Source organism: Pyrgilauda ruficollis, unplaced genomic scaffold (genome assembly GCF_017590135.1).
Source record: "Pyrgilauda ruficollis isolate IOZ18807 unplaced genomic scaffold, ASM1759013v1 scaffold23, whole genome shotgun sequence".
Lineage (NCBI taxonomy): Eukaryota > Metazoa > Chordata > Aves > Passeriformes > Passeridae > Pyrgilauda > Pyrgilauda ruficollis.
In genome coordinates this window covers 8,006,078-8,028,225 of record NW_024522539.1, presented here as the reverse complement: position 1 = coordinate 8,028,225, position 22,148 = coordinate 8,006,078, and the positions used below count along the sequence as shown (strand labels likewise).

Genomic DNA, 22,148 nt, shown 5'->3' with positions numbered 1-22,148 from the left:
GCTGACCATAGAAAGGGAGTAGGGGACGCTCCACTACTAAACTGGAAGCGCTGTGGGACAACGACATTGCATATTTCTCTGTTACTGATGGCCAAAACACAAACCATCTTGCTTTTCCTGGGCAAGAACCTTGTGTCAAGCACAGGAAGCAGAATCACCAACAGCACCTACAGGGTGTTTGCTGGCAGCACCACCCAGCGCCAGTGCGGTGTGCTGGGGGGCACTCAGTGGGATGTCCCTCATCCACAACAAGGGAAACTTGGCTGCAAATTACGGGTTGCAGCTTTGAACTCTTCTTCCCACCTTGATCTGGCCTTGGAGGGGCAGTGATGGGGCTGCTGTGTGCTGTGGCTTTAAGGCACTGCCAGGCAGCAGCAGTTTCTCCAGGCTGGAGCACCAGGCAATGATCCTCTGCTCCACAGGGCTCGCAGCACACGCTGCTCTCTGCTTAATAGCATTTGGCTGCTGCTGAGACGCCTGCCCAGCGAGCTCCAAGCTGCTGGCAGCCCTGCAGAGTCCCAGCTGGCAGCATGGCAGCAGCGCCGGGCTCCCCTGCGCTCAGAGCTGCCAAGTCCTGCAAGAAGCAGCGCACGGTGAAGCGGCAAAGCGGCATCTACACCTACCAGGAGCCTCCCCACAGGTAAGGGAGTGCCCTCTCCTCACGGGACAGTCTGCTTTGTCTAGCACAGCACTGGGAGCTTGTCTTTTCACTTACAGGTAAGGGAGTGCCCTCTCCTCACGGGACAGTCTGCTTTGTCTTTTCACTTCCATGCAGACAGAGTGTGTGTCAGACTGGGGAAGGTAGGCTGGTTTGAGGAAGAGTGTGGTAGCATGGAAATGAGCGTGAGAAAAATCATTCTCTGTGTTTTAAGATATATTTCAAAACTCTTTGTTTTTTTGGTTTTTTTTGATCAAAGTCACATTTCATACTGAAACATAAACGCCGTACATAAAGCAAAGTAACTCCAAAGAGTTCAGGGTATAGCATGGTAAGAAGTCTCTTATTCTTTTCCTGTGCAATTATAAATTTCCCTTGAATGTCGCCTGTGACTGAAGGGACAGGACTGCAGACTAATGGATTAGTGGTCTGATGAAGTATGTCCCCCAAATATTATTCCATGGCATGGTTTAGGTTATGATTTATTTCTAAGTGATTAAAAGGCTGCCTTTTCAGCAAAATTGCAGGGAACTTTCCCAGCAAGTACATAGCCATAGAACTGGGAAAGTTCCTGGCTGGTGGTTGCTGCAGTACTTCACATCCCTTTGTGTCATTCAGGGAGAAACAGCCACCACAGGCTTTTAGACCTAAGCCTCTGTAAGAATGAATATTGCTGCTATTTCACAGACCAACAGGGAATTGCAAGAGCTGTAGCTTAGCAAATGTGGTGACAGCATCAGAAAAGATCATTTAATAATCATCAAAACACAGGAATCTTTTCACAGGGACAAGTAATTCTTGGTATGTGGGGTCCCACACCCCTGTACCCCGCAGTAGGCAATAGAATTAAATGGTGACCATGACTGAATCACCTGCTCCCCTCATTCATTTAGAAATAAAACATTTTATAATTATTGAAATAAAAATAATGGGTATGATTAATAAATGGATGTTTTCTGCTCTTTCTGGAAATGTTTAGACAGCAGTTTGTTCCAGAAAAATATACAGAGAGTCTTGCTAGCGTGATGTACATGGTGAATGGCTGGAAATGCTTGGGAAGAGAGACTGGGATTCATGGTCAGGAGCTGAGATAATTTATAACTGACCAACAAGTGGTGGGGAGGGAAAGAAGTATGTCCTGGAGATGGAGAAACCATCCAAGTTATCATTCAACTTTAAAACAATAAGGTTATGTGATTTCCCTCATTCTTACAATGCTCTAAGAGGTTGGATCCTGTACAAATCAACTCCTTGCTGGGAATCCAAAAGGAATAACTTGTCTCCTTTTTGCTCTCGTGGGGTGTGTGCTGGGCTGCCAGCAACTCGGATGACGACGCTGGTGAAGAGAAGGCTGAGAGCCATGACCCAGAGCAGATCTTTCAGAACATCCAGTACCAGAAGGAGATCATGTCCAACATCCGCTGCCGGCCCTGGCCCATGAGGCAGAAGCTGAGGGCGCTCAGGTAAAGGTGCCTGTGCAGAGATTTTCAGGCTCACTGGCTGTGACAGCGCTTCCAGCCTCGGGTGTGAGCACAGGAATGATTTAGAGCTGCTAGGAAAGCGTTCCATGAGGATGCTCTGGGAAGATCCGAGGGCTGGCCGAAGGCAGCAGCCTCTGGATGGACAGTCTGTAAGTGAAGTTGTCTCTGGTGCATCCCTGTGGCTCCCTTTAGAAAGTCACAGCAGAAAAGAGAGCAAGAAATCATGCTTTGGCTATTAATTATTAAAAGAGACTGTCAGCTATTCAGTGGTCTCAAGGAAGGCTGTTGGTAATGCTCCATAATCTGTTTTTAAGTTAAATTGTTTCACTGTGTCCCAAAAAGGAGAACCAGGCTGCCTTTTTAAGGTAAGTACATGGTATGAGAGCAGAAGCTGGTCATAGCTTCAGGCAACATTCTGTAAATGCAGTAAATACTGGACACTTGTAAGTTTAAAAAGTATGGTCAGTGTAGTAAAGTATGTTTCACAGTTTAGGATTTCAATTATTATAATTCCAGATCTCCAATAAAAGAGCATGTGACTAACTCTTTGGGCTATCTGTCAAAACTGTGTCGGTTTTTTCACCTCATGATCTGTGTGATAATTTGGAGGGTTTTTTGCCCTTTTCATGTGGAATTTTCTCTCCAAACCCTGTGTGGTGCTCAGATGGCAATGCAGCCCAGAGGAATCTCTACCGTGCCAAGAGCCCTTGTGTTATCTGGGAAGCAAAGAGAGGTTTTTCTCTCTTAGGCAGAGTCTGTGACTTCCTGCTTTCCTGTCCTTTTGATCAGATCTTGGTGGTCCTAATCCACCTTCTGCTGAGGTCAAAGACTGCGTATGACCAGACAAACATGCACCTCTTTGCATCTCACAAGACCATACCTGCAGAAGAGGTGTCAGTATCCACAGGAGATTACCAGACTATAAAGGGGATCTTGCTATTTTACTCATTTTGGTTCGACCATTTTAAAAGACCGACTTTGAAACAAAAGGACAGAGAAATAAATGAGAGGAACAGAAAGCTCTCCCTGCAGTCAAACCCTTGAATGCTGAGTTCCCTCAGACAAAATTCTGAGTGGTTTTAAAGTATCAGTAAAAAGCTCAATAGTCAGAGGAAAAAAGCATTGCCTGGGTTAGGGGCTGACGGTGGGAGAGCCCGTGGCTGTATTTCAGAGCATCTGAGCCCTTTGGTAGATGCTGTTTGGGCAGAATGAGAGCTGTGAGCAGTGGATGATGCAGAGCTGACCCTCCCCTCTCGCAGGCAGGCCAAGGAGATCGTGCTGAAGTACGAGGGGAGGCTCACGAGAACCAGAGGTTACCAGGCTGCTGGGGCAGAGGTATGGCTGCTTGCTCTCAAATCTCTGAAATGTCTTGTTCCCACCAATAGCCATTTGCAGCTCTGATTCAGAGAAGAGTGTGCTGGCTCTGCACTCCTGATACTTCAGCTCAGGACCGTAGGGAGAGAAAAAAACAGTTAAAAGCTTTTTTTTTGTTTGTTTTTCTTTTTTTTTATTGCAATTTTAGTAATTACATTTTTGCAGACTAATTTCATGTGTTGATGGATGAATATCTTTCTGTTAATGCAGTATAAGCTTTCTTTTCAGACAGCCTACAAATATTGATGCCTGTTAGAGGGGGTGATGTGAAAGGGATAACAACAAACATCATGCAATATCCTCTGAAGAGCTATTTCAACAAACTGGGGCCACAGTTCAATAGCTTCATATGAAAAATGTGTCTAGCTTTTAGTTTGGAAGACAATCCTAAAACAGCTTATGTTAAATTCATCATTAAAGAAGGGTTTTTGCTTTCATTGTACTCAGAATTTGAATCAAATCTTAGCAAATCTATTTACACCACTGAAAATAGACACTGGCCTGAGTTTCTGGAAATTTATAATATGCAGGAAATTGTATTTAATAAGCAACCAAAAGAAGATTTCTTTAGTCATTTAAGCAGTAAAGAATATTTTTGTCGTCATAACAAGTTCATTTTTAATTACTAATTTATCTTAGTTCAAAAAGGCAGGGTTAGGCCAACAGAACACCATGCATTTTATTCATGTGAACAAGTGAAGAGCTGCAGTTGTATCTGGTGCTTTGAGATGCTGGCCCCAGAAGCACTTTCTAATGTAGAAAGACTAAGTTTTCCTCGTTCTGCCTTTGCATGTGTGGCAAATGCAGTGGAAGGAAAAATGCTGTTAAAATAAACACTATTTTTTGCCTTTGATATGAGAGGAACTAGGACTTTAGCTAGAAAGAGAAGTGCTAAATCAGAATGTCAGTAAATCACAGATTGGGCTCAGTGCTTGCTCATATAATTCTTCCTATACAAACCCAAAAGCTTTTATCTGAATAAGAGTTCACAGTGCATAAATGTTTGTGTCTAATCTAATTGCCTTTGTTGTATTTGTGTGTGCTTGAAGACATTCAGCACAGGGATGTAATTCAGCACTTAATTAGTATCACTCATTACATGTAGGGGATCTGTATTCTTTTATCCTAGCACAAATTAGGGGTATAGCCTTTACATTAGGGCTAAATTCAGCAACAACAACAGAATGAGCTGTCTTTTTCTGGTGTGGGGTATTTTTTGGTGTGTTTTTTTTTTTTTTTTTTTTTTAAAAACAAGCACTACATCATCAAAATTAAGAACTCAGTGGTTGAACATGTGCTAAGAACAAAATGCAGTTACCAGATGTATATGTATTTAGACAAGTTTTTCAAATTTGCAAAATAGATAGTGTTCATGATTGGACAGCTTACTCATGGTATTATTTATGAAAATTAAAGTTAAAATACATTTTTACTATCTTGACACTGAAAGCCATTTTCTTTTCTCAATTCAATTATTTTACACTTTCTTTGTAGCTGTTTTTTGAGGTTTTTTTCCCCAGTTAAAGCCAGATGCCCATACTCTGGGTTCTAAGAGTGTAAATTATCCATTCAACAACATAGCAGGGAGGAAAAGAGATGATAGCTATTAAATGATAATTTTAGTAAATTTTGCTTCACTGTGGACACCTTGTTATTATTTCTAAATCTGTAGTGCAGCTGGCACAAGGTGCTTGAGCCCTTTCTCAGCTCTGTGAACCCTGTACTGAAAATTGCAATCCCAACAATTCCCATGCAGTTCCCAGCATCTAAATTTCTTTATTTAAAATACTTCCCGTTCATGCAATTAAAAGTCCATATCATCATAGATATTAATTAACTTTGGCCGAAGAGACTGATTATATTTTCAGTAATTAAAATTTTATTTACTCCTCTTCAATTTTAGGAGATCAAATTATGTGATAGAATATTGACACTGCTATTAAAAATGCCTAAAATATAGGTGGGATTTTATTATCTAGCTGTACTAAAAATACATTATAATGCCTGGAATACAAATTTTTTTTTCTTATTGATACTGTAAAGTTATAGTTCTAACACAACTCAAAAAACTGCTCTCACTTTTGCACAGGTGGATGTTGTTTTTTCTCCCCCATGTGTGTGCAGGAAGAGCATCTGACCATGCAAAAATGGAGTCTGAATAAAGACTCTACAAAATATAACCACAGGATTTCTGCAAGTGTTGGCTGCACAACATAGAACTGAGAATAAACTAGTTACATTTGCTGCTGTTGAATTAAAAAAGCATATTTTTCCTCTATGAGAATTTCCTTTGAGGCATTATGCTCCTAGTAAGACCTTATTCATCCATGTTTTTAACAATTATTGTGATAAAAGATCAGACACGAGCAAAGTACTCAGCACTTAATTTTTAATTTTTTTTTTTTCATGTGAAGAAGTGTCATATTTCTCTCCTTTTTTCTCAGCTTTGGAAGAAGTTTATTCGACTTGCATACAATTTTGTGGTAATCTTTATTCCTTGGGAAATGAGAATAAAGAAAATCGAGAGTAAGTATAAAGATTTCATGGTATTTGTAAAACACTTGCTAAACTGCTGAGTCTTATGATGTATCTTTTTAATGTACTGAATTAAATATTTGGAAGGGAGTTAGATGCATATTTTCAGCAGTGAATTCTTTATTTAAAACTTTGCTTTTTCATCTTTTCCTGGTGCCTCAGAAACTGCACAGTTCTCATTGATGGTCTTAGTTGGGGGATGACTTTTGAAAAAATCAATTTTGTCCCTTTGAGATTCTGAAAATGAAAAAATTCTCTAGTTTGCTGAATGCCCTTCATAAGAGAGGTTTTTCTTTTTTGCCTGTTATTCAAGTACTTCATGGATAAATGATACAAGCTTTTATAGACTGTGCAGACCACATAATGGTTTTTTGTGGTTTAAGGTCATTTTGGATCTGGAGTTGCCTCTTACTTCATCTTCCTGAGATGGCTGTTTGGAATCAATATTGTCCTTACCATAATGACAGGAGCATTTGTAGTCCTACCAGAGGTAAGAACACACTGTTAATATTTACAGAGAAGCACTTACTGCTGGACTTTCCTTTCTCAGTGGAACAAACACCACACTTTAAGTCATGCATCAGTTTGAAATGTACACTGTAAAATGAATTATTTAAAATAAATTCCCCTATTAAGAGGTTTTTCTCTGCCAAAGGATAACAGACTTTTTCTATTAGTGTTCGAGATTGTATTTTGTCAACATGGTGCTAATGTTTTTAGAGAATATGTTTTTATCTGATTACTAAAATAAAGAACCCATTCTTAAAGATGTAGTGGGTGTTGAGTACACTTAAGTCCTATTAGTGTCACTTACAGTAATGAGAAGTGTAAATGACACTAAGAAAAACAAAACATCCCTCTCTAGACTCTGGATTATTGTCCATTAGAAAGCATTTCCTACAAGTTCTGAACAGCCACAACTTTGTTTAGTTCTTGCATATGAGTAAGGCAATTTGTTAACTTTGTTAAATTATCCATAAACATTATTTTGCCTCACCTACCCTGTACTTTAATAGTGTTATTGGAAAACATGGGAATACCTGATTTTATTCTCACTGCACAAAATAAAAATTAAATACCTTTCAAATAAATAAAAAGTAACCTGAAAAAAAAAAAAAAAGGTATTCACATTCACTTTTTAATTTTTAAGGAAAAGTAAATTTAATCCTGAACTATCATTTTGAGATCAAACATTTCCCCATTGAATTTAAAAATGCTCACATTGAAAGCACGACTTTTAATGCTGGCACAGTGCTGGCACAGTACTTGTTACCCTGAGAGCACCACCCATGTTGATGGGTTCCACTGTGCAGCCCTGGCTCAGATGGGCTCGTGGAGTTCCTGGGACCTCCTCTCTTTTCCCCATCTCCTGAGACCTCCTCTCTTTCCCCACCTCCTGAGACCACCTCTCTCTTTCCCATCTCCTGAGACCTCCTCTCTTTTCCCCACCTCCTGAGACCTCCTCTCTCTTTCCCACCTCCTGAGACCTCTTCTCTCTTTCCCATCTCCTGAGACCTCCTCTCTTTTCCCCATTTCCTGAGACTCCTCTCTTTCCCACCTCCTGAGACCTCCTCTCTCTCCCGCAGCTCCTGGCCGGAGCCCCGTTTGGCAGCACGCTCAGCAAGACCATTCCCAAGGAGCACATTGCATCTGCTCAAGACCTGGACACCATCTGGTCCCTAGGGGCAAGACTCAAACCCCTCCTTGTTATTTTGCTGTCACTGTTCTCTTGTAATTGTTGGTTACTGCTCTTACTGACAGGCTCTGGTCTTTGCAGGGCTACCTCCAGTACTCTGTTCTGTTTTATGGCTACTATGGTCGGGACAGGAAGATTGGCAAAGCTGGATACCGGCTGCCTCTTGCCTACTTCCTTGTTGGAATGGCTGTGTTTGCTTACAGCTTCATCATTCTTCTAAAAAAGTAAGACTGCCCATTTCCTGCTGTTCATAAACCTGTGTGCTCAGGCAATCAGCAATGGTATTTACTCCACTTCCTCTGTATTTGTTCTGTGTAGTTCTATTAGCATGCTCACCTCTCTAGTATCATGGAGGCAGACTAGATTGAACTCTAGATTGCCCTTTATCTTGCTGTAATCCTCACTCTCTGTTCCATTTCCCAGCCTTTAAAAGAAGGGCAGCACAGACCATCTGTGTGCTTTGTCTTGGAGCAGTTTAAGGCCCAACACCCATGGAACCTTTTCCTTCTTCTGTAATAAATATTGCTATGACAGAAATTTATATTTGAATTGTAATGCTTTCAGCATTATTAATATTCCCCTCTATTGAAATACAAATATAAAAGTGCCATCCTAGGTGCAATATCATTTGCATTGCTTTAGTGGGTATGTGGCATCCCATTGGAATGTAAGCTTAATTTCTTTGCTGTGGAAGGGAAGGAGTAGGAGTTACTTAGCAGAGAGAGCAAGACTGCCTGTACTGACCATAAATCCAGGGATGTGCAATGCTTGTGGGGGCAAGGTCACTCTATCCTCTCCTGATTTGCTTTCTCTTCCCTTCTGGATACCCATTCATCTGGCACAGTGCAGTCCAGGGATGTTTTCAATGCTGTCTGTAATAGCTCTGAGTTTTGAGGTCAAACCTTCCCTTTTCATTTATTTTTAATCTACGTGCTGGTTTGTGCCAAGGGTCACTGGTATATTTGACACTGATCTGCAATTTCTAGATAGGATCAGCTTTTCTTCTGACTTAGCTCAGTGATCCTTTGCTTAGCTGTGTGCAGCTTCCCTTTAACATTGTCCTTTCAGGTGCCCTTTCTTTCATAAGCTATTAATTTTCATTTCATTTCCCATGTTTTGCAATATTCTGCCACCTTGCTCACCTGACATGAGTAGGAGGGGTTTTCTTTCTTTTTCCAAGGTCTGTAAAATGGCCCTGGGTTTCTATGTGACAGCAATATATATTTTGAGGTTTAAAACAGTACAGCAAAAAAACAGACCCTGTGCACAATCACTAGTTATGCCAAACTAGATTTAATTCCTGTAACAGTGATCTTAGTGATTATATATTTCAGCTGGATCCTGCCTAGAGGTAGTAAAACTGAAATAGGTGTAAGCCACAGTTAGTAAGATTTATTTGCTTTATTTGTCAGTTGTAAAGACTGTAAATATTGAAATGCCCTTCCACAGTGAGTCATTTATCTCTAAATGTAAAGCCAAGTTCATGAGCTGCACCTCACCCTGTTTTATGTTTTTCAGTGATACCAATTTCTGCAACCTTTGGTAGCTCTGAATGTATAAACCTCTGAAAACCATGAACCAAACCAGTGACCTCCTTCATTACCATCTTCACACACCAGAAGCAGTCAAATACCTGTTATTTATTTTACAGAATGGCAAAGAACTCAAGAATGAGTTTAGCAAGTGCCTCTGATGAAAATTACACTTTCTGCTGGAGACTTTTCTGTGCTTGGGACTATTTGATAGGAAACCCTGAGGCTGCAGAGAGCAAAGCTGCAGCCATAGTCAACAGCATCAGGGTGAGCAACTGACCTTTGAATTATTTCAAATCAAGTTGATTTACTTGTTAAACTGTAAGCCATGTAAGTTTTTCCACTCATCCCCTTGCACTTCCTATTGGTTTTTTGTATTTATTTGCATATCTCTTTGCCTAGGGGAGGGCTAGTACCACATCTGTGTGGTATTACAGACACATCATATTTGCTGCCATCCCAGCAAAGCCATTGTGTCCTTTTTTGGGAGGGTTTTATTTAATGTGCCTGTATGTGTGACAAGAACTTAGATAACCAGAAACAAATCTGCTAGTGATGAAATTTCATTGAGTGTTGGAATCAAATTGATTTGGCAGGAAAATAAACAAATTTATAGAATGTATAATTATTTTTATGCAAAGGAAGAGTTTTATGCCTCAGGGCATCCATGTACAACAGCTCATATTTTACAAGATGCTTTTTTACATGATAATAAGTTTTATATCTCTCTCTTTGGTTTATAACTTTCTGCACACCATTTATTGTTCTTTCTTCTTTATTTTATCAGCTATTAATCAGGCTCCCCAGGGAAGTGGTCATGGCATCAAGCCTGTTGGACTCCAAGGAGCATCTGGATGATGCTTTTAGTGAAATGGTTTAGTTTTAAGTACTCCTCTGAGTATCAGGAAGTTGGACTCAATGGTCTTTATAGGTCCTTTCCAGCTTGAGATATTCTATGGTTCTATGGTTTATTTCATCTCTCCAGAACAAATGGAAGGACATATTATAGATCTCTCAATATTAGAAAACTGTTAAAAATATAGATATTTTCCATCTAGAATTTAAGAGCATATGTGATTTTATCAAAAATAACTTATTTCCAAAATTTGATGTACTCTCATTATCATTGAACAAAAATTACTTCAAATTGTGCAGAGGGTAAATTAATAAGGTATGATATTTAGTTATTTCAATGACTAAGAATAACCTTTGACAGTACTGTATTATATTAGTGACACCCAGATTTTAAAGGCACATCCTGCCAAAAAATCTGGAAGTGTAATGCTCTTGTTATATTTCCTTAAGCATGCATGGCTGAAAGTGCCCGAGTATCTGATTACTGTGTATTTGTTTCTCAGAAATCTCTATCACTTTTTAATATCACATATCAGTGCTATGCTACAAATTAATGAGGACAGTGGTATTTATCTGCTTGCACCTCCAGGATGTGATGGTTTTTTATTAGTATGCTTCAATTTCTGTGAAATATATGTGCATTATTTTTGCTGAACATTATTAAAATGGTAATGCTGTGTTTCTTTCAAGGAAGCTATATTGGAAGAGCAGGAAAAGAAGAAAAGCAAAAACTTGTATGTATATGAGATAAGAGATACTTTTCAAAGCACTGTTTCAATGCAGATATCAGTGCTAATCTCCTGTCTTGTACTTCCAAACCCTCTTAGAAATTAGCCAGGTGTCATAAGACAACCTGCTGTATTGGTTGTACCTTCTGTTTTTCCTAGGGCAGTGACCATAAGCTTAAGAATTATTGCAAACATCCTCGTGCTCCTGTCCCTTGCGGGAAGTATTTACATCATCTACTTTGTGGTGGATCGATCCCAAAGGTTAGAGCGCACCAAGAAGGAACTGACTCTCTGGGAAAAAAATGAGGTACGCTGTCTTTATGCCACCCCTGTGTTAGAAGCAGGATTGCTGTCTGGGGGCTTTCTGCAGCAATAGTGTGCACAGAGGTGTAAATAGCAAGAGATGAGCCAGGAGAAATGAGGAATTGGCAGACCTGGATCTGCCTTGGTGCACTTGCTCCCTCAGCTCTGCAGCCAGGTGTTAGTGCAGCTGAACTGGGCAGAGTGGGGTGCAGGTGCTACTTCCACAGCCACTGCAGTTCTAGCAGGTCCCTATTTTGTGAGCACAAAGCTTAATCTCTCCTGTCACTTACAAATCTATTTTTACACCCAGGACAGAGGCGACCAAACACTGGGCTGTTGGACTAGAAAGGAATTGACTTTGATAAGAATAACTGATTCAGTAGCAGGGGATACTGAATGTTCTGTGACTATTTCCATTCAGAGGAATGAGTAGGAAGTGAATAGGCATGAAGAAGCCACTCACCCATTCCAGAGGCAAATGCTAGCACCATACTTCCTACATGATAACTTTTAATTTCAATTAATAATTGAAATAGAAATAATAGAAATTGGAAGCTACAATATCTGGAGTAAAGACTCACGAGTGGTATTCCAAATCTATAATTTTTGATCATAATACTGTTTTTACTAATGTCAGTAATACCTTCTTAAAGCATCTCCTCCAAAAAAAGCAATCACCAAAGCATGTGCCTCAGCAGAATTTCAATCACTCCAAGATTCCACAGAAGGCCATCATCAAACACTGCGAGTTTCTGTTCCACAGGTCAGCGTAGTTGTGTCACTGATCACAATGATTGCACCCTCTGCTTTTGAACTTGTGGCAGCTCTGGAGATGTATCATCCAAGGACCACTCTTCGCTTCCAGCTTGCCAGGTATGGGCATTATTCAGTGTAAAAAATATGTGGAGAGAAAAGGAGGAAAGGAGAGTTGTGTTGTGGTTCATGTTTCAGTACAGCCAAACCAGATAATGTATGAGAAGTCAATGGTTACCAGTGCTGGTAATCGTATTTTATTCTCTTTTCAGGGTTCTTGTCCTATACCTGGGAAATCTCTACAGTTTAATCATTGCCCTCCTGGATAAAGTGGACAGTATGAGTGTCACTGTAAGTTTAACTTGATGTTTTCAGATGTGTAAAGCTAGTAGACTTCATAGAAGAATTCTGTTTATTGTGACGTATATGAAGTTAGATGAAAATTTGTTTGAAATTGATTAAAAATATTATGGGTTGATAGGATTATAAAGTTTAGATAGTCATGTTTATTTACAACTACTTGTTCTTACTTCTTATTCACTAAAGTGTCTTTTTAATTAGTTTTTAAGGATAACTGGATCCATTTGATTGCTGATGTAATGAGATAAAGAGATATCTGTGCTTTGCTGAATTATTGAAAAAAAAAAAAACAAAAAACAAACTCATCACTGTAGGTCAAATATTTTTCACCTACCTAAATTAGCTTTAAGTCCTGCCCTTTGGTGTTCCATCTGACTCTGTCCATTGACAGCTGTTTAACAGTTGCCCAACTGCTGCTTGGAAATATGTGAAAATATATCTGTGTGTGTGTTTATGCTGTAGAAGGTCCAAACATCTGCACCAATGTACAGTTAAAAAGTAGCTTCTGGGGCATTTATTATTTCAGGACTCTGATGTGAACAACAATGCAAGTAATTCTACCACCTCCTTAGCAACCAACACTCTTTCTAAGGATGACAATTTAACCGTTCCTAGTGTACAAATTAAGAGAAATGGCTTTGTCACATTGGAAGAGCATCGCACCCAAGGCCTGACAGACTCACTGGTTAACCAGACAATTTCCTTTAACACCCAGAACCCACAGGATCAGTGCTGGGAGACATATGTTGGCCAAGTATGTAATTTTTTTATTGTCATCAACTTACTCTACTTAATTCACATTTGAAAAAATTAAAATCATGTTGTGCTGTGTTTGAGTTTAGAAATTTTCTTTGTATAAATTCCAGAATTTAGCTGAGGATGATGTAGGAAGAGTAAAGACTGCAAAGTGCTATGCCCACAGATACAAGCTTTGGGTTTTGTTCAATATCTACAGTATGTTTTGTGCTGTCCAAATGTTCTTTTGCCAGGTTTGGTCTCTGTCTTCAGCTCTGCACAGGCAGATCTGTACAGATCTGTGATATGGATCCTATTTTAACAGGGTACATCCTTCTAAGCCCTACAGAGAAGCAAAGACTATACAGACATATAAGCAGCAACATGCACTCTGTGCAGATTCAGATTTCTGCCTCAAGAAATGGAGATGCAGACCTGAAACAAACAAGAGATTGTGCTCTTGGTCACTTACAGTATCAGAAGTCTCTATTCATTCTGCCTCAATAAATCTCTAGACAGTCAAGTGCTCTTCACTTTTTCTGAGGGAGAGAGAACAACAAATTGTTTCAAAATCCCATCAGTTTGTGGGAATGGGGACAGTTGGATGGCAGTGCCATGTTCCCACATTTGGGGTGCAGGAAATCTCCAGATACCCCAAATTTAATATGACACCTCTTGCTTCCCTACATGTGAAGGGTACATTGCTTGAGACTTCCAGGGGCACTAATACATTCAGAGAGAAATTTTAACCACAAAAATGCCGAAGATGTCACTGTGGTCTCTGACAGTGTCACAGTCATGTCTAGGCCACTGGATTAAGACCCATGTTAGTGTGCTTCTGATTTCCTGAGCTTCTTGTTCCAGAATGAAGAATATTAACGGTCTTGTTTGAATATCAGGAGGAAAAGACCCCTCTGAAGTTTATTAGCCAGATTTCTGTTTCTTGTATATCCTTTCTGCACAATCTCATAGAAAATAGAGGGTTTGAATGTTTGTTTTTTCCTCAGAATGACCTAGAGAAGTATAGAACTGAATTTTTCCTATTTTAATTGTATATTTTTAAAGCTCAATTAAATATAGGATGACAACATTCTTTTGTAAGCATGAAAAAACTACTTTTATGGTTTGATGATCTTGTGCCATTGGGTTGTGGATTTGTCTGAATAATAAGATTTTTCTCATTGTGAGACACTTTGTATATGTGTATTACAAGAGTCAGCTTAATAAAAGAATGGGTGCAGTAGAAAAAACAACCCATTTCAGTTTAGCTAGATACATTTTTAGAACACTAAAAAGAAAGTCATTAAAAACAAAGTTTGATACCATTATGACCAGGATTTTGGTGCTGCAAGCAATAGAAGGCACCCTGGAAGCTTGATTATATTTATTCTTTTAACAGAACAAAGACAAGTAAAGGGAAAAGTCAAACAGGAAAATTTAAAAAGGAAATTATTCATATATTCAATTCATATTTTATCAGAATACTGAGCTTGAGCCAAAAATACAATTACAAATGCAAAAGAGCCATATGCAGTCCATTTGCTTTCGGAATGACTCAGTATGTGTGAAAAATGTGCATTTCAGGAGATGCTCAAGCTTTCAATTATCGACATGATTTTCACAGTCGCAAGCATCCTGCTAATTGATTTTTTCCGTGGACTGTGTGTCCGATATCTGAGTGATTGCTGGTGCTGGGATCTAGAAAGCAAGTTTGTAAGTATAATCCTTATTTTATCAAGATAAGATGTTGAAGATGGGTAGGCTCCTTCCCTCAGTACTAAATGTCCTTAAAGTCTTTCTGCAGATGAATAATTTCTTGGTAGCACACGTCTAGAAAGGCACAGCTCACACTGAGTTTAAATTGGAGGGTACAGAATAAATGTTGAGATTAATGTTTTTCTCAAGCCTACTCACATGGCTCTGATGCAAAAATTTTTGGTTTTCACAAAATAATATCATAGAGCAATTCCCACAGTCTAAGGTGACACACAGGGCATGTAGTTGCCCACATCCTCTTTTCTGCGGCTGTAACTTCTCTAAGGTGACACACAGGGCATGTAGTTGTTGCCCACATCCTCTTTTCTGCAGCTGTAACTTCTTTACCTAATGCAGACAGTGGTCCAAGAAAGAGTAACCAACACCACACAGCCCTCTAAAAAATTACAGTGGGTAATACTTGGTTAGCAAGAAGCTGTTGGTGTGAAAGGCTGTGGACTGTTTGTCCTTAAAGATGTGAAGTAAAATAGAGAGGAATAAATTTGTTTAATCCCTGGCTGCAGAGTAGGTTCTGCTCTGTTCCCACTGCCTGAAAGCAGCTGGTATTTGATCTGGATGTTTCGGGCCATGTACTCTCTGCAAACTGACTCAGTCAAACATGCGTAATAAATGGCCTGAAAACAAGATCAAGATAAAGGTATTCATTTTACACTGTGTTTCTTGTAGCCAGAATATGGAGAATTCAAAATTGCAGAGAACGTATTGCATTTGGTCTACAACCAAGGAATGATCTGGTATGTAGTCCTCATGTGTTTTTTCTTGTCCTTTGTTGGCTGATTGTTAAGTCAATCTGATTATTTAAATGAAACCTATTTAATTAGGATATTGACAGGGTAATCTTTTATGTTAAGAGATCATCTGTTAATAGTGAGCTATAATAGTGTTTACCTGGTGTGAGGTTTGGGGGTTTTTTTAGTCTATTCTATTGCTATCAAAATGGCTTCTGGCAACACGGAGCACTGTCATAATATGATATTATATGATTTTTCCAGGATGGGAGCTTTCTTTTCACCTTGCTTACCAGCATTCAATGTACTCAAGTTGATTGGACTCATGTACCTGAGGAGCTGGGCTGTGCTGACATGCAATGTACCACACCAGCAGGTTTTCAGAGCATCTCGGTAAGTCAAAATGAGAATGAAAGAGAAGGAAAAAATCAAATGCAGGCAAGAGAAATAGCTTTCATCAATATGAAGAAAACTACAGGAGATTTTAGCTCTAAAAGTTGACAATCAAATTTCACACTAACACTGATAGCAAAGGTCTGAGGAAAAAAGACATAGTTACTGAGAATCTGGAGGCTTTGTGAAGCAGGGTAGTTGAAGATGTGCAAGAACTAAAAAATATGTCAGGGAATATTTCTAGATAGCTATTATGGCCTAACAAAAATGCTTTATTTCCATACAAATCTGGCAGAGCACAATAACCTATATGTGTTACCTGTTGCAAGTCCTATTTCTTGATGTTTCTCTTTAAAAGCTATGCAATATCTGCTTTTGTCCATTTCATTGCACAACACATTTCCTCATTTTGTTATCATGATGAATATTTTAATTGGTTTTTTTCCAAAATGGAAATAATTTTGGGCATCTGTAATTCTTAATAATGAGTAATTTCTAACATTTTCTTAAGATTAATAGACTTCTGATGCTGTTCTTTTTCTCCCCCAACACAACTGGGCAGTAAGGGCAGTTTTTGTCAAAGGGTGCAGTAACCAGTTCTCTGGCTGCAACAGTGGTATCTGGAAAGCAGTGCAAATAGAATTTTGATCATTAAGAGTCTGTTTAAACCATCTCTGTTCAGACTTTGTAATTATGGCAGAATGATTTTAATCTTTCAGACATGTTGATCTTGAACTGGATAGGTAGATTCAGACTTGTACCTTTTATGTTGCCTCTGGTTTTCTCTCTGACAAGTATAATCTGAAACATGCTACACCTTTTGCAGATCCAATAATTTCTACTTGGCCATGTTGCTGTTTATGCTGTTCTTGTGCATGTTACCAACAATTTTTGCTATTGCCCGATATAAGCCATCCTTAAGCTGCGGCCCCTTCAGGTAAGGTATAATGGAACTATGAAAATTGCAAAGATTCTCTTTCCCCTTCTTACAATAAACTTATCATGTTTAGTAATACACAAATTACAGATGTAAATTCAAAACAAGTTGAGAGGACAATGCTTTTCTGCTACCAATATTTTATTGTTTATGGTTTAATAAGGTGAATAGGTCAAAGTTCTGAGTTGATCTGCTTTATATACGTAATTTAGTTCGTTTATATTTACATGACGTAATGTGTCACTGAGCAACCTCCCAAACATCACTGTCTTGTGTCTTCATCCAAGCACCCTCCAAGCTTGCTTATTATTCAGTGCAACACTGCTTAAGAAATATACTCAGGATTCCTTACAACTTAATTTTACTTTTTTTTTCCTCCCACACCTCCTACAGTGGTCAAGAAAAAATATATGATATTGTTTCTGAAACAATTCAAAATGATTTTCCCACATGGTTCAACACAGTGATTACTTACATCAGCAGTCCTGTGGTTGTCCTCCCTGCACTACTACTGTTATTGTAAGTACTTTGGTTTTTGTAGGCAGGTTAAATTGATTGTATTAATACTGGCCTTATCTCTGGAGAGTCAGATGTAGATACTGAGGAACAAACATTGCACTGTTGTAGTTTCATTAAGCATAACCGGAACAACAATTCCAACACCTCACTGAATGTGTGGTATATAGACCAGACAGGAATGAAAGAATGTTAAAAAGACTGTCAAAAGGAATTCCTCCTTCTGGGATACTTTGTTAGAGCATGTTCACTGCATTGTGTCAAGGCTTGCGGTGCTGACGGTTCCAGGAAGTTTAAGAACCTCTTCCCTCTTAAGAGCTCCTTAGAAATAAATTTTCCATTTCTTCATGGCCATTAGCTCAGTTTCTGACAGTGAACAGGTCTCAGTCTGTCGTTTAAAGAAGCTACTCAGTCGTCCTGATTTATGACAAGATAAGTCAATTATGAAGGTCTGCTCTTAAGTGTTAATTTAATATAACTTGCTGCAGACTCTCCAGTGAAAGTCTTTTCTTATTTGGGTTAGAAATAATTGTTCACAGTTGGGAAATAATACTGATTTTGAGCTGTTTGAAATTCACTTTGCTTCTCTGAAAAGTTCTATTTTGTTTTGCTTGTATCTTTGTACAATTTTCTTCTTGTGTAAACTGCAGACAAAGGCAGAGTTTGTGCCACCAGTGGCTTTTCAAATCAGAAAGACCAAAGCAACACTTCTTATTTGTAACTTTTTCCTCTAAGGTCCCAGGCATGTAGTATTTATAAGTTTAAGTATTCCTTTTGACTGCTTCAAACTGAGAGCTAAGCACATATGTAATTGTTTGTGGCATGAAATCTAGCTATAAGACATTGTCTGAAAGCCAGTGCAATCTATTATGTCAGGCCATCATCTGCCAGGATCTGATCTCATCTGTGCCATGGTAAACAAGGTGTTATTTCAGCCAGCCAACAAAATTGCATTGGTATGGTTGTGCAAACTCAGCTGTAACTATGGTGTCCCTGTTCTGTAACCTTGGACTGGGAAAAAAACACAAAACAATGTCTGTCAAAATTATTTGTCTAGAATTAAAAAAACCAAAACAAAACCAATTGGAAGTGCATTCCAGGTTACACACACAATGAAAATACCTACAAAAACACAGGTGAAATTAGAACTGCTGTTAAATCTGTTTTCAGTGTCATTTCTTTCATCTATGTTTGCTTGAAAGAAGGCTATAATCCATTATTACAATATAAGGAAATGCTACAGAGCAGCAGCTGAACTTGTACATCATTTTGACTTATAAATCCTCAAAAAGAAACTGTCAAGAATGTCTGAAGTGACTCATATCACCCCTTTCACTTCTAGCATGCTAATCTACTACCTACAAAGTATTGCAAGATCATTAAAATTCACCAACAATCAACTGAGAATGAAGATACAAACGGTAAGTATGGTGCAAAGCACTCTTAGATGTAATTTGAGGGGTCTTCAGTAAACCATGAGCCTAGTTAAATCTCCAAAGTTACTTCTAGTGTTTCACAATGTAAAACAATTCCTGTATTTTTCATCCTTACAGAGCAGGGGATTTATTCTCTAATCCATAATAATTTACAAATCCTCATTCTTCTGAATGTATTTTAGGAAAGAACTGAAGATAAGAAGAAGGTGGTTCAGATGGCAGTAGGTAAGTTGGCGACCTTTAGAAATGCCACTATTAATAAAACATTTGGATGTAAACCGATTTTAATTTCTCATACATATAGGGAAGTACAACTACATTTTTTAAACTGTATTTCCTGTAGAATCCTCCTGTTAGATGGTTTCTGAGCTCAGTTTGACTTAATCTTGGCAACATTGAAAGATATTGTGCATAGCTTAAACCTGAATTCACCTGGAATCTTTAGACTGGGTATTTTCCTGCTTTTATCACCAACCAGGGAAGAACCTGGGATGCATCTTTTATGATTCAAATAATCTCAGACTTCACATGTAATTCAGAGGCAGGTAGGGAGAAGAAAAATTGGCTTGTTGTGTCTTTTGGGATCCTACAGTGCAATATTCAGTGTTTTTTCTGTGTCCCCAGTACTCCATCTGCTAGGTACTGTAGTATGAAGATCTGCCCCTTTATCATCAAGTCTCCCAGTGTGACACCAGTTTCTCTTTTCTGAACATAGGGAGTTATACTGGCATTGGATCTCTAACTGAAGTGGGAATTCAAGCCACTGAATTTGCATAACAGTTTCTAAATGTAGAGACCTGGAAAGTTTCTCTATTAATTTCTGTTTCTAGCCAGAATCCAAAATCTGGATGCTAATGACAAAAGACCAGAGCAAGAAACTGATATTATCAGCCAGGAGTCTTCTGTTCGGTCCTCAACACCCCGAAAGAATGGCAGTGTCTTGAACTTTGAATCTCCCGTGAGCAAAGGCACCAGAATACAAACCATTTCCCAGTCTGTGCCCCAAGCTGTGCCAACAACTGATGTTGTGAGGCCTGCCAATGCAACTCCCACAACTTCGACCTCTTTAACACCAGCTCCCTCTGTGTCAAGTGTACAGAAAGCAAGAAATGATCATATCACAAACAGGTAAGACTGCTTTGGTTTTGAAATGGTATTTATTCCAGCAGCTCCATGCCATACCTGTTTATTTACAAAACAGCTGTGCATTCAGACTGTCTGGAGCTGTAAGACAGCAGAGGAATTTTTCAAAAGCAGATTCATTCATGGGTACTATTGGTGGTGATACCACATCCTTAACCCTCCATTAACAGAGATAGGATTATAAACCTTTTGGAATTATGTAGCTGATGGAGTTTACACACAGCTCAAGCAAAGGTAAATACTAGACTTGCCCTCAGGCACATTACTAAAATACTTTGTACAGGATACCATCTCCATGAACAAAACAAATACAGAGTGAAGGAACTCTGCAGAATGTCTATGTAGCTTTAGTTGTAAAACAGACAGTCTGCCATATCAGTAGATGGATGCTTTAAACTATCTGCTGGGTTTTTTTCCAAGTGGATAAAGAACAATTCTCAGAACAATAAGAAAACAGAAAGGGAATATAATGTGAGAGGACAATTGGGTTACCTTTTCCTAGAGAAGAACAAATATATCTCCAAATTTCTAGGATATGTTTCTCAAAATGGTTCTAAATGTTTGGAAGAGAGGAGATATGATAATCTCCATTTTTTCAACCTAGTCTTTGACTCCCAGAGCAGTGAATTCTTTTATATGTTTCAATTTTATTAATTGATAAGTGTGTCTATCAATACTTCTTCTCTTTTTCCTCCTTCCTAAAGATACCCAAGTGTTGTTCATAGGAGTGCAAGTGAGCTGTGCAAAACAAAGCCCTACACACCAGTGACTTTCAAAAAGCACACTGAAGATGTTCACTCTGACCCTCTCTTCAGAAAAGCCATTCGGCAGGTAAATTCGGATGCCATTGGGGCACGAGCTCCTGTATTTCTGGGATGTAGACCGTATGCTACCAGGTATTTTCTGGTTAATGAAAACGAGCCCCGCAAAAAATCGCTCCGTTCTACCTCCCGACTCCAAAGGCATTTCAGAAAGGAGGAATCAGGAGACATTATTGAGTTGTATCCACGCCACATCAGAAGATATGTGGTTCGGACACCACACCAGATGTATTCCCCTCATCCCAGTGAAGATGAGGAGGATGAAGAAGAACTTGAGAAAGAATTCATGAACAGATCCCATCGCCCTCGCTCACTGTCTGACCTGCGCCCAGCATCACGGTTTTACATTGGGGATCGCGCTGATGGCCACGTTCTAATGAGCAAAGATCTAGCCAGAGTACATTACAAATCCTGGGATGATGGTTTTGAGCTGGACCTGGACAGGCCTCCATATGCTTACAAGAAAGTACACCTGAACTATCCTGAGCCACGTGTGAAACCAAAATCAAAGCAAAAGCTGGAGCAATCTCTAACCGAGTCTGATTCCATTTCCATTGAATCCAGCAGCGATCCGCAGAACAGCAGCAATGACCAGTACATCCAGGTCATTCATACCAAGGACAAGTATCCAAAAACCGGGGCAAAACTCACCAAAAAGAAATCTAAAAACAGTGTTGATCTAAGTATGTCTGAGCCTAGTGAACTGGTGTGCTCAAATGTCTGAGAAAGCGCCACAGCCTCGCTGTGTTTTGAGCCAGTGTATGAGCAGTTGTACTTTACTTGCTGTAGGAGGTCTGTCACAGTAACTGCAACATAGTTTTTATAAGAATAGTGGATGAAGCCACTCGAGGTGGGGAAAGCCTTGTGTTTTACTCTTTATTGTACCTTGCTTTAATATCACAACTGGTATGTCGCAAATTTCAGAAAAGAAGGCTATTCCAATTTATTCCCTACTGTTACGCTGTCAAAACCCCCAATCTCTGCCTACTGGAAAATCAAAAGCCATGTACTTGGAGCTCTTCTATTAAACCAGTACAAAAATACATCAGACGAGGCTCTTTTTATCTGATGCAGCCAGAGCTGAAGATGCTTCCTGAATAAATTCAGCAGGGAATCAGCTTCCTGCAAACGGAGTTGCTACTTAAGAGTAGATCTTGATGTGCCTTGTTTGAATATGCTGTGGCCCAAACAAATCAGGAAAAAATGTTAACTGAGTTTCTTTAGAGTGTATCACATGGGCAGGGGAGTTATTTGACAACATAAATCAGACTTCTAGATTAAATCCTAGATCCTCTATTAATTTTCTGGTGAGCCTCACACCAGCCTGGTAAACTTCTCAGTGGTAAACTTTCTATCCGTGGTCTTTAAAAGGCTCACTTCATTACTCG

General features: G+C 39.2%; 1 protein-coding gene across 1 annotated transcript; it reads left to right on the top strand.

Annotated features, from left to right (window-relative positions):
* Positions 1-415: 415 nt before the first annotated feature.
* On the top strand, positions 416-21,805 carry TMC3 (transmembrane channel like 3). The gene is made up of 22 exons (XM_041469312.1): positions 416-640; positions 1,978-2,121; positions 3,399-3,474; positions 5,958-6,039; positions 6,432-6,538; positions 7,635-7,733; positions 7,826-7,968; positions 9,396-9,543; positions 10,822-10,865; positions 11,019-11,166; positions 11,926-12,035; positions 12,188-12,266; positions 12,802-13,029; positions 14,595-14,723; positions 15,453-15,520; positions 15,779-15,907; positions 16,734-16,844; positions 17,238-17,363; positions 18,703-18,781; positions 18,979-19,021; positions 19,627-19,924; positions 20,644-21,805. Exons 1-22 carry the CDS (start codon positions 531-533, stop codon positions 21,482-21,484), a joined length of 3,342 nt encoding a protein of 1,113 aa, XP_041325246.1. The 5' UTR covers positions 416-530; the 3' UTR covers positions 21,485-21,805.
* Positions 21,806-22,148: the final 343 nt, after the last annotated feature.